The sequence below is a fragment of the Mustela putorius genome, unplaced genomic scaffold (genome assembly GCF_011764305.1).
Source record: "Mustela putorius furo isolate JIRA1106 unplaced genomic scaffold, ASM1176430v1.1 tig00003974_pilon_pilon_pilon, whole genome shotgun sequence".
Taxonomy (NCBI): Eukaryota; Metazoa; Chordata; class Mammalia; order Carnivora; family Mustelidae; genus Mustela; species Mustela putorius.
Window position 1 is genome coordinate 14,377,379 of NW_025422117.1, and position 12,927 is coordinate 14,390,305.

The window sequence follows — 12,927 nt, forward strand, 5'->3', positions numbered from 1 at the left end:
CTTTTTTGTTTTCTTTGTCATTACTATTTTGAAAGTCCTAAATTAAAATTAAAAGCTAATATGAAGAGTGTGTTAGGAAGATTAATTGTAATCTTTATACCTAGGAGTGATTTGATTCATGTCAGTGCTTTTGGGAAGTTTTATTTTTATTATAACATTTGATTTTCTGCATTGGTTTGGCTTCTCCAACATTCTTAGTGTATGTACATCCCTCCTCAGATACTTTAGGAAAAGAATGACCTTCCTAGATGGTTACCCCTGCTAATGTGTTTCATTATTATTACTATATCCTTAACACAAATTCAGAGATTGCTTAAATTTTACTTTTTTTCCTTTAAAAGCATTGATTTGAATGATTTCATAGTGATCTGGACATTTAATTTGTTAAAGCTCATTGAGCATTTGATTTTAAATCTTTAGAGGTGAGAGATTAGAAATCCAGCTGTTCATGAAGGCTCTCTCTTCTCTATCCCACTGGATCCTGTGCTTCATGTATAAGTAGGCATCCACTTCAGACCTTTGCTTTTGGGCTCCTTTGGCCTGGGCTGTTCTTTTTCCAGCTAGCCCAGAGCTTGCTTGTACCATTTTGATCTCTGTTTAAATTCTGATCCCTGTTTAAATGTTACTTCAAGGTTCTTCCCTGATGATCTTATATATATACATTCATTCTTTCTCCTCTTAACTATTCTTTCCTCCTTCCTTCCCTTCATTCCTTTTACTCTGTATTTTAACTTCCTGCTTTACATTATTTTTCCTCAGTGCACTTGCACATGACAATATGTTGTATGTATCTATGTACATATTTTGTTTCCTCCACTGGAGTTTCAGCAGCCATAGTGTAAATTCTGTGAGGACAGGAACTTAAATTATTTTTGAAGTTGAATTTTTAGGATTTTGAACAGTGCCTTACATAGTAGGTGCTTGTTAAGTATTTTTGAAAGATGAATGTGATATTTGGAAGATAACCAACTATTTTATTCTCAGTACTTACCTTTAAGAAGATGAAAAAGAAAGGGTCCTTGATAAAAGTGAGCTATTGATCTAGTGGGATAGATTTGTATATATTTTCTCTGTCTTATTATTCTTTCTTAGGTATTGTGTTAGGCACAGAGGCTACATGTGTGTGTAAGAAGTTCTGTTTTTGGATTTTGGTATAAACACTTATATAGTACATATTTTATCTGTAGTGCCAGGTCACTTAAAATTTTTTATTGCTAATACTTACAAATTAATTGAAAAGAATACTATATTGTCTTATATTTCATATATTTGCAAAATATTCCACAAACAAAATTAAACCTAAGGGTTATACTCTTTCAGGTTTGTGAGGGATTTACTATTCAATCCAGTGCTTATCTGCCAGGGGCCGTTCAGCCTATGCTTGAAACCATTCTAATGATGGAAAATGCACTTTGTTTCAGGCAGTTTATTCTGCCTTTGGGAGGCCTCTGATTATTAAAAAAGTTCATTTCTATTTTAAGCCAAAATCTGTTGCTTCTACTTAGTGGCTCTAATTATATCCCATGGAGGATGTATTGAATAAGTGTAATCTTTCTTATGATAGCCCTTCAATTATTTGAAAATCTACCAAGTTCTCTCTGACATTTCAATTTTCCAGGCTAAGAATCCCTAGTAAGCTCTCTGATAATGATATCCATTTACCATTCTGGTCATTTTCTGGGAATCCGTTTGGGTTTGCTCATGTATTTGTAAAAGTGAAGTGAAAGCTGTGGCTCTCTTTAAGGCTTGGGGAGCTGCACTGCTTCCTCTTCAGTGCTGTGTTCTTTTAAAATTAACATATAATGTATTATTTGCCCCAGGGGTACAGGTCTGTGAATCATCAGTCTTACACAGTGCAGAGTACTCACCATAGCACATGCCCTCCCCAGTGTCCTTCACCCCATCCCTCTCCTCCACCCCAGCAGCCGACAGGTGTTGTCGAGGATGTGGGGAAAGGGGAATCCCCCTCTTACATTGTTGGTGGGAATGCAAGCTGGTGCAGCCACTTCGGAAAACAGTATGGAGGTTCCTTAAAAAGTTGAAAATAGAGCTACCCTACGACCCAGCAATCACATTACTGGGTATTTACCCTAAAGATAAAAATGTAGGGATCCAAAGGGACATGTGCACCTGAATGTTTATAGCAGCATAACAGCAGTGCCCACAATAGCCAAACTATGGAAAGAACCTAGATTTCCATCAACAGATGAATGGATAAAGAAGATGTGGTGTGTGTGTGTGTGTATTATGTAGCCACCAAAACCCCTGAAATCTTGACATGTGCAACGAAGTGGATGGGACTAGAGGGTATTTTGCTGAGCGAAATAAGTCACTCAGAGAAAAGCAGTTATCATATGATCTCTCAAAATGAGGAGTTGGAGAGGAAGGGCGGGCTTCTTGAGGGGAAGGGAGGGAAAAATGAAACAAGATGGGATTGGGATGGGAGACAAACCATAGTACTGTTACCTTTTTTAAATTGCATCTTTATGATTTAAGTTTCCCCCCAACCATGTCACTCTTTATCTCATTTGACATACTAAAATACTTAGTTGCTCCTTCTCCAACCCACCTCTCACAAGTGCTGTTGGCAAGTCGTGTCTCACGCCTGCCTTATTCTGTAGTTTGTTTTGTGTTTTGCCCACCCAACCTTCTCAACCCCCCAACACACACAAGACACAAGAGTAATTGGAGTTGGAGCACTCTGTGGTTGGTTTGATTCCTTTTTAGCAGATTATGTACTTGCTGGATTGAGAAGTCCTTATGGAATATAGAATTAGTGGGAATTCAGCCTGTTTGCTAAGATAGGGATGAAACCTGTCACTCAGTGCTCTTTGTACCTAAACATTTTCAAAATCTGTCCCTTCTCTCTGATCTGAAAGATTTCAGTTCCACTTTTCTTTCACTGTTTCTAGAATGCTAGTAACATAGTATAGGGTGGAGTCTAGCTCTGACAAGATCTGTTCATTGAAACTGCAAACTTATCATCAACAATGGCAACTGGTGCCATCATTAGTCTCGCTTGCCGTGGAGACTTTTTTTTTAAAATAACCTCTTAGTATCTTAATGTAATTTTCTTTTGATTAGGTAATTTAAACATTTTTACTGCATTAATTTTGCATAGCATGTTGTTGGGTGTTCAGATGAAGTAGCATTGGCACTTTTAATTAAAACATGGAAAAGAGAACATGTATTTTGCCCTTTCTCCTTGATTTATAATGTGGCATATTATTAAACCTCTGTAGTTCACATGTATGGAAAAGAGAACATGTATTTTGCCCTTTCTCCTTGATTTATAATGTGGCATATTATTAAACCTCTGTAGTTCACATAGTCTTTTACTTAGCTGCAATTTACATGTACGTATCTCTTTTTAAAAAAATCCTGAATAGGAAATGACTATAGGATTTAAGAAAAATTGCCTCTCAAATGTAAATCTACCTATTTTGGCATAAAATGTGAAATTATAAACCTTGTTTCTACTATATAATTTGTAATTTAACAAATTTTAAGAAGTAATTTGCCCTTTCAGACTGTTTCAGGGATTTAGAATTTTTGTGTATAGTAGCTGATTTGCTGTAGTTGTGATTTTATTGGTTTTTTATTCAGTCAGTAGCTTCCTATAAAAGATGTTGAGCAGTGATTGTTCAGGAATGATTTTGTCTTACTGTTTTATAAAACTGTGGTCTATAAACCATAATAATTATAGAAATCACAAAAGTCTTTTAATACATTTTTAAAAAAGATTTTATTTATTAGAGAGTTCAAACAGCGGGGAGCGGCAGAGGGAGAGCGAGAAGCAGACTCTCTGCTGAGCAGGGAACCAACATGGGGCTCAGTCCCAGGACCCTGCAGTCATGACATGAGTTGAAGGTGGACACGTAACTGACTGAGCCACCAGGCGTGCCTGTGTGTTTAACTGCTAAAATTTTATTTGGCTCAACCTGTCCTATTTAGAAAAATAATGGAGTGGCAATGGAATAGATTTGGTATTTAGTTAAGAGAAATGTAAAGTCACAGTTAAGTCACTAGAAAAGTCATTTTTAAGTGGATTTCACCACAACAGTAAGACCAATGTTGAGTTAAACTATAGCATTTGGACTCAATGTGGAGACTGTAAATTTGTTCATTAACAGCAGTTGCAGTAAAACAGTATAAGACAGTGGTAGTATTATGTTTCACATTGATTTTTCAATTAATTGAATATATTTAGCTTGTTGCCTAGTTAAGTGTTTAGTTGACTGTGCTTATTCAGTTTTTACCTAACATGAATAGGCATTGTTTCATTATTTCTTGAGTAGTATTACTGAATTGGTGGGTATGAGTATATATCTGTAAATACATCATGAGGTGTATTTACAGATGTCCCATTTCTTTGGGCTTATTTCATCACCGATGTAAGTATTTCTATACTCATTGTGATAAAACATAAAAAGTCTTTTTTTTTTTTTTTAAAGATTTTATTTATTTACTTGAGAGAGAGACAGTGAGAGAGAGCATGAACGAGGAGAAGGTCAGAGAGAGAAGCAGACTCCCCATGGAGCTGGGAGTCCGATGCGGGACTCGATCCCGGGACTCCAGGATCATGACCTGAGCCGAAGGCAGTCGTCCAACCAACTGAGCCACCCAGGCGTCCCAAAACATAAAAAGTCTTAAATCATTTTGTCTATTTTTTAAAAATGTTTGTTAAGTATATTGAAAAAAGAATTTCAAAGAAAAAGTCCTTAAAAATCTTTCATGTACCATTAAAATGGAATTTTTTCTTGCTTCTTGTTTAAGTAATAGCCTGTTTCAAGTCGTTGTAAATAAATGTAAATAGATCTATGAGAAAAGTATGATTACTGACAAATTACCCTTCAACTTAATTCATGAACACAGCAGACATTCACCACCTCATGATACTTACCATCCCTGCGTCAGGAATTTGGAAGCAGGTGAGCTAAATATTTCTGGCTCTGAATCATGAGATTGTGGTTAAGCTGTAGATCAGGTCTGCGGTCTTCTCAAGGTTCTACGGTGACTGTAGAATTCACTTCCAAGCTCATTCACATTTGGCTACTGGAAAGAGACCTCAGTGCTTTGTTGACTAGAGTCCTCATTTCATTGCCACATTGCTCTCCATAAGGCTCTTAACTGTCCTTGGAACATAGCAGCTGTTTTCTCTAGAAGTGATTGCAGAGTGAGAGCAAGGATGATGCCACAATACTTTGTAGTCCTAGTCTCTGAAGGTAGACACCCTCACTTCTGTTGTTCAGTTTGTTTAGAAGCAAGTCCTTAAATCGAGCCTACTCTCAAAGGGTGGGGAATCAGGCTCTGCCTTCAAAGGGAGGAGTGAAGAATTGGCAGATGTACTTAATGACCACAGTAATGTAAATTAGGAAGTCTTAGAACATATGATAAATGCTATATTAGTTCCTTAATAGAGTAGTTGTCAGTTCTTCTGCTGTATTAGACTCATCTGTGTAGCCGTTATAAAACAACAAAGCAAAACACAAATGGTTTGAATGTCTGTTGATTTCACTTGCAGTCAGGTTTTTCTATAGGTGTTTTACTGTGCAACCAAAGCTCTTCATTATCTTTTAAAAGATGTACTGTTTGATTCAGTGACATACGTTACTTCTGTTCTTTTGTAGAACTGTTACAGAATAGAGCTGAATACAGTATGTACAGTTCATGGCACAGACTAAGTGTTCGGTAGATATTAGTGTTTGGCTATTGCTACTATTTTATTCTTACTTAACCTAACTTATAAAGTGATCATTAATTAAATGGGTAACAATTGTAGCTTCATCGAAAAACAATTATTTGGCTTTTTGTCAGGATGGGCGTGGCTCAGGCATCAAAAACTTGATTGCCTCACTCTTTTCCTCCTTCAGTTAGTCCCCACTGTCTACCCCCATCACCCCCCAAAAAAACCCAGTAATGTTTGTTTGTACTTCCATATGTTTATTATTCAAACATAAGCCAGTCCAAATACATAGTTTTTTCTCTTTCCCCCCACACAAATGGTAACATGATGACCAGTTTTCTCTACCTTGCTTTTTAAACATAACAAATTGATAAGGAGAATTTCTGTGACAGGAACACGTCCTCATTCTTTTTTGTGTCTTTTTGCTGTATTCATTCTTTAGTGTAGATTAGTATAATTTCTTTTTCCAGTCCTCTGTAAATGGACATTTTGCACATTTCTTATTTTGCAATGAATGTGCCAATGAATGACTTGTGCATGTGTCACTTTGTATATGTAAGTATGTCTGTAAAGTAACTTCAGAGAAGTAGAATTGCTAGGTCATTTGCACTTGGGATTGTATGCTACCATTCCTTAGGGGCTACCAGTCTCCTCACAGCAGCCACAGTGTTTGAAAACTGCTTGTATCCCCATAGTCTTACCTCCAGAATATATTTTCATACCTTTATATTTGCCAGCTTTATAACTGAAAAATTGTATTTCAGTATAGCTTAAGTTTTAATTTTTCTTATGGATGAGGGTGTATTTTTACTCATTTAGACTTCTTTTTCTGTTTAGAGTCTATATATATTATTTGTTTTCTTTCTCTTATGGCTTTGATCTTACTGATAGAAACTACATATTAGGAGAATTCACCTTTTGGAATGGGAAGCTTTTATTTGTCTTTTGACTCTTTCATTCCAAAGTTTTTGCCTTTTGTGTGTGTGTGTGTGTGTATGTGTGTGTAATCAAATTATTCTTATAGATTTCTGTCATTACTCAGAAAATCTTCATTACTCCAAAGTTATAAAATAACTTTGTTTTTTTCCCTAATACTTTAGTGGTTTCATGTTTTTCAGTTTTAGATTTATTATGCTGTATGGAATCAGTTATGGAACCAACTTAGTTATTAAATAGATAACTATCAACTTTTCTCAATATCATTTATTGTGTAATTCATCCCTTGTTCGTTGACTTGGATGCCACCTTTATAAAATCAAAATTCATACATTTATTTATTTGGGTCTGTTTCTAAACCTGTAGTATGTTTTCAGGTTTTCTCTAGTGCCCTCTCTGTCTGGGTTTTCTAGCTAGTACTTGGGGTGGAGGTAAGGCAAGGGCGCTTTTTGTATTTTTATTCTTTCCATGCTAATAGTTTTTGATGGTACTGTGTTACAACTTCTCTTTTAGTAATAATAAAGCCTACTGAGTTTAATACATATATTAGTACAAATGTGGAAGGATACAGAGTAGTGGCTATGTATGTAATATAAAATATATTACTATAAGGGAGAACTTAACATTTCTTTATTGCCTTCCATGGGTAGCTGCTTTTTACATGTATTAATCCACTTAACTGTTTATCATATCAACTAAGTCTGTAACTGGAATTTTTAGAATGTGCAATTGTTTATGGCTAAATTTCCATCAATATTGCTTTTTTTTCTTCAGTTGTGATGCAGATCCATCAGCCCTAGCGAAATATGTTCTCGCTTTGGTAAAGAAAGACAAAAGTGAGAAAGAGTTAAAGGCATTATGTATTGATCAACTGGATGTATTTCTTCAAAAAGGTAACATCTTTAGTTTAAAAATACTAGTTTATTTTAATAAATCTTTTAAAGCAAGATTTATCATAATATTAAAGGAACTCAATAAGAGAATAGACTCTAATTGTAACAAAGTTGAATAAACAGTATTATTACTGATTATAGCTTATTTATAATGAAAACCTTTTTCATTAATATCTTTATTCTCTTTCTTAAAGCAAGCTGGTATTTTTCCTTAAAAGATTAAGTAAATGAATGCTTGTTTATTTAAAGATTGTGTTGCTTAAGAAGCTACTTGGAATGTTAGCTTGATACTGCTTCTAACTTTTTTCATTTTGCTACTATATAGATAATAATAATATTTATGTTCAGCACTCTGGGTGCAGGGTCAGAGTCTAGTAATGGCTGGAAGTGACTGGCCCAGAAGCTCTGGCCATCGTAGTTCCACTACCCTGAATTTGAATGGATTAATATTACCGTAAGATTTGTGTCATGACTCACTGGTTGGGAAGCTGTTGGTATTAGTAATATATTTGAGAGTTAGGAAAGTCCGTGTATATCTCATCATATTGAACTCTGATGTGTAGAAGAGGAGGATTCAGTCTTAGCAAGTGTCTTTAATCTGCATTTTTTTTGTCTTGGTTTTTGTTTTTAGAGACACAGATATTTGTGGAAAAGCTTTTTGATGCTGTGAATACAAAGAGTTACCTACCTCCTCCAGAGCAGCCATCATCAGGAAGCTTAAAGGTAGAATTTTTTCAGCACCAAGAAAAAGATATTAAAAAAGAAGAGGTAAGGATTTGTGTGTTAAATCTTAGATGTTCTTTAAAAATATAAGGAATCATTAAACTGAGTTTTAATTTCTGTATTTGTGTCAAGGATCCTCAGGATAATCCCTAGGAGCAGTCATAGAACTTAGCACTTAGTCATACTCATGGCTATGACTTCTTACATCAAAATCAGCGAAAGAAAAAGTAGGTGTTGCACAGTCTGGGGGAAAACAGACGTAAGCTTCCAGAGACTTCTCCTAGGAGAATCACAAAGGATGCACGTAACAAGTAGTTTCAACACATTTGAACAAAGAGGAAGCTCATTAGAGACTCAGTGTCCAGGGTTTTTTTTTGAGGCTGGTCACAGATGCACCTTCTGCCTACTATGTACTAAAATTGCGATTTCCCTGGAGGAAAGCATGTGTTCAGCTTAGAGCCATATCAGTGACAAAACAATTCAGGCATATGGTGAGCTATTATTATCAGGGAATGATGGGAACCCTCCAGAAATCAAAGTTCAGATACTAGCCTAGAGCCTGCCTTATAAGAAGCAGGCCTTTCTAAAGACAACAGTCTCAGGCTTGCTTTTTAACTGTTTTCTGCATAGTATCTTATATCTGTGGACTTTCATTATCTGTGTTCTGTGAAAATAATTAGATTAACATTAGACCGATTTGCTCTGTCCTGCCTGCATTTTGTAGGGTACTGTTTTTAGGGTAGTCATGTATAAAGGCCTTCACAGGGCAGTGGGCATGACTTCATCCTTTAAGAGATTTTGAAGAGTTTACCTTTTATTTTTATTTTTATATTTTTTTATTTTTTATTTTTTAAAAGATTTTATTTATTTATTTGACAGACAGAGATCACAAGCAGGCAGAGAGGCAGGCAGAGAGAGGGGGAAGCAGGCTCCTCGCTGAGCAGAGAGCCTGATGTGGGGCTCGATCCCAGGATCCCGGGACCACGACCCGAGCCGAAGGCAGAGGCTTTTTCCTCTGAGCCACCCAGGCGCCCCAAGAGTTTACCTTTTATACAAGATTGCCATTCTTGCTGAGTAATCATAAAAATTCAGATCTTCTCAATTTGATGTTTAAAGATTGAAAATTCGAGTATAACTAATTGATAAGCTGATATATTTCTGCAGTTAGTCTTGCTTTAGGCCAAATAAATCTTGGTTAAGTTTTTGCTTTATCAGTCAGTGCTTTATGAGTTTGAAAATGTTACTTTTCCAAGCCTTAGTCTGCTTAGCTGTGAAATGGAAATATATAGGGTTTTTTTGAGGAATAATAAAATGTTGTCTCTAAAGCACTTGGTGTAGTGTGTAGCACATAGTATGTTCTCAATAAATGGCAGTTCCTATTATTGTTAAGAGATTGTTGTGTGATGGAAGATGTGATTGGGTTTTTTTCCCCTCATACTCTTTTTTCTTTACAGATTATGTAAGTAATGCTTATTATGTAATAATATAAATATATGTATAACTTTACATAGTAATCTCAAATATATTTTTATTTCTGTATCTGAACATATCTACACACATGTACATGTATATAGTTACACAGACGTGCACATAAAACACCTCTATTACTTCTCTGTGTAAGGGAAAACCAGAAATAATTTTGTGCGTATTTCATACCTAACAGTAGGGGTTCTTTTCTGTTAATAAGGAAGAAAGGAAGAGTGGCTGTCGTACTGGCACACTGCTTATACCACATAGAGATGCACAATAATTTATTTAAGTTTTGCTCACCAATGGAAGTTTGGTGGGTTAGTTCTAGATATTTGCTGTTGCAAATCATATTTTAATTCTTAGATAATCTTAAGCAGACTTCTTGATTTGAGAAGCAGTAAGAAGTCTATCCCCAAAATGAGTTAGTGGCAAAAACCTTAGTCCTACGTCTATTGACATAATAATATTTCTCCACAGTTTTCTTGACCAATTGTGAAGGATATTTATCCCTGATCTTTCAGAACTGTCAAAATGTCAGATGACAACCTGGATTTAAAATACCGTGGGTATAGTAAAAGTTCCCAGTTGAGCATGTACTGTGGAATATGATGATCTCTCAACATAAATTACTCGCGAGTGTGTGTTGAAGCAAGTAGAAGGGAAAAGGTGCATTGTACCCTGTTTTGTTTGTTTTTTTTTTGGGTGGGAAAGGGTCGAAATGGGTGGGAAAAGGAAAATGAAAGTATTTATAAGAACAAAAAGACTTAAAAAAAAAGAAGGCTTTTAAGCAGTGCTTCTCAGATTTTGGCCTATTGATAGGATTTCCATTTAATTTATCACCCAACATTGGACACTTCTGACAGTAAGAGACTTTTACCCAGAGGGGTATTGGAACAGCTGGCATGAACTGGGACACTGTTATATTATCCTGCAGACTGCCTGCATCAGATTGTCTTAGAGTTCTTATTAAAAGTGCAAAATCTTGAGTTGTATTTACAGAAGCCGCATGTTCAGTATTTCCTGTATTTGTTTATCCTCTAAATCCTTTTTTTTTCTAGTAACACCTGTTAATGTCCTATATAACCAGTGTTCTGGACAGTGTAGCCTGGAAAATTCTGGCCTCAGAAAAGTAGCACTGATAAAGGGAATGTTTTCCAGGGCTGCTTTCTATTAATAATATAATATGAATGGAGGCCCCTTGTAGGAAAGAGGAATATATAGCTGCCATACTGCTGAGAACTGGAGAGCTGTTTGATCTTGTGTATCATTTTCTCTTATATCTCTTTTTCTGACTTGGTTAGTTCTAATGCATTCTGCTATGTTTCCTAATGTGTTTGGTGCCAGGCCAAATCTGTGGAACCAAAACAAGAGTGTGTGTTGAAATTTTGAAAGAATTAAAATTGACTTTCTACTAATAATGTTAAAATGAGGACATTGGCCTAAGTGTTTTCTCACCACTATTCTCTAAGATAAACATTTTTGGGTTTCTTTAGCATTCACTTTAAGTTTCAGCAAGCCTTTCTTCTGTGGTTAAATTAAGTGATTGTACTTAGAAGAGAAATTTTTTTTAATGCTTTTAGAAAAGAATAATTTCACGACTGTATTTTAATATCAATTAAATCATTGAGATAGTAACATGGCAAGGAATAATTTGCTAAACTTAATGCATATTTTTCTTTGTATATCAGATCACAAAGGAGGAAGAGCGAGAGAAGAAGTTTTCCAGAAGGCTAAATCATAGTCCTCCCCAGTCAAGTTCCCGATACAGAGAAAATAGGTGATTGATTGATTGAACCATGTTCAGTGTTTAGAAATTGGATATCTTTTATATGAATGCTTAGATTTGATTGTCTTTCACCTAGGGGCAAGTAATATCTACTCTGTTGGTCTAGGAAACTGTAACTCAGTTCCTTTCTTACAAAGACTATCTATGTCAGATTCGTAGGTCCTGGAAGTGAGATCTGGAATAGTGCTTAAAAAAATTATTATGGTATTTATTTCTAACTTCAAATTCCAGTGAGATCTTAATGTGAGAACTTTTTTGCGTGAAGTTTCCCTTTAGTGTGAATAAGTTATTTTTCCCTTTAAGATTTCAGAAGCATTTAGTGTGGGCAATAGGTGGGCTACATGCTTTTAAGTATGAGGTTATGTGTGTACAGGACACCGTGTGCTAGGAGATGGCATGTACTGATCCTAAATGTATAGATGTCTTTGTGTATAAGGGTGAAGATTGAGACTTTGATAGTTTTTTCCCTTTAAAGGGGTTTTAGAGTTCTTGAGCAGATAATGTTCAGTTTTTCAATTTGAGTTTCCTAAATATGTGGTGGAATAAAGAATCATGATGTTTACAGGAATTAAAAGTGACTTTTGCATTTAATGAGTTTTTTCTGTATCCACTTAATTATTTTCCTAAAAGTGATCATTTATTTCTTTAGAAGTCGTGATGAGAGGAAAAAAGATGATCGTTCTCGCAAAAGAGATTATGATCGAAACCCTCCTCGGAGAGATTCATACAGAGACCGGTACAATAGAAGACGAGGCCGAAGTCGCAGTTACAGCAGGAGTCGGAGTCGAAGCTGGAGTAAAGAGAGGCTTCGTGACCGGGATAGGGATAGAAGCAGGACTAGAAGCAGAAGCAGAACACGAAGCCGGGGTAAATAATCCACATATGTGTGTGTTCCGATTAGCATTCTTCTTTTGTGAATGAGCTATATTTGAGGATTTTAAAAATGGTTTTAGTTTTTGTCAGCCTTGTCTTCATTTTTCTATTTTTTTTGATGTATTTTGTGGTCTAAGTGAATGTTTTTTAAAAATTTCCTTTAAAAATTTTATTTAATGCTGATTAAAACCACAGTGAATCACCACTGCATGCCCATTATAATGACTAAAAGTAAAAAGGCTGACTTTATCTAATACTGTTAAGGATGGAGGTAAACTGAAATTCTCTGGAAAACACTTTCACAGTATCTTAAATTTTAAATCTACACCTACCAAATGACCCAACCATCCCAACTCCAACCTATTTATTTAAGAGAAACAAAAGTGTATTTCCACACAAAGACTGTACGCAAATGATCATGGTACCTTCCTTTGAAATAGACAGAAACTAGAAACAACCCAGATGTCATGTGAGTGGATAAACTGGTGGATCCATACAGTGGAAGAGAAGAATGTAACTTTTGGTATATGTCACAAAAGGATGAATCTCAAAATAATAAT

The 12,927-nt window shown here is 35.5% G+C and overlaps 1 protein-coding gene across 19 annotated transcripts in view; it reads left to right on the forward strand.

Moving 5' to 3' along the window:
- The window catches only part of RBM26 (RNA binding motif protein 26), an 86,366-nt gene that overhangs the window by 22,611 nt on the left and 50,828 nt on the right, over nt 1-12,927 (forward strand). For all 19 annotated transcript variants that reach the window (XM_004754426.3, XM_045070903.1, XM_045070896.1 and 16 more), the window contains exons 2-5: nt 7,397-7,515; nt 8,147-8,283; nt 11,397-11,485; nt 12,144-12,361. In XM_004754426.3, the coding sequence (XP_004754483.1) occupies nt 7,397-7,515; nt 8,147-8,283; nt 11,397-11,485; nt 12,144-12,361 (563 nt within the window). The remainder of the gene's footprint in view (nt 1-7,396; nt 7,516-8,146; nt 8,284-11,396; nt 11,486-12,143; nt 12,362-12,927) is intronic.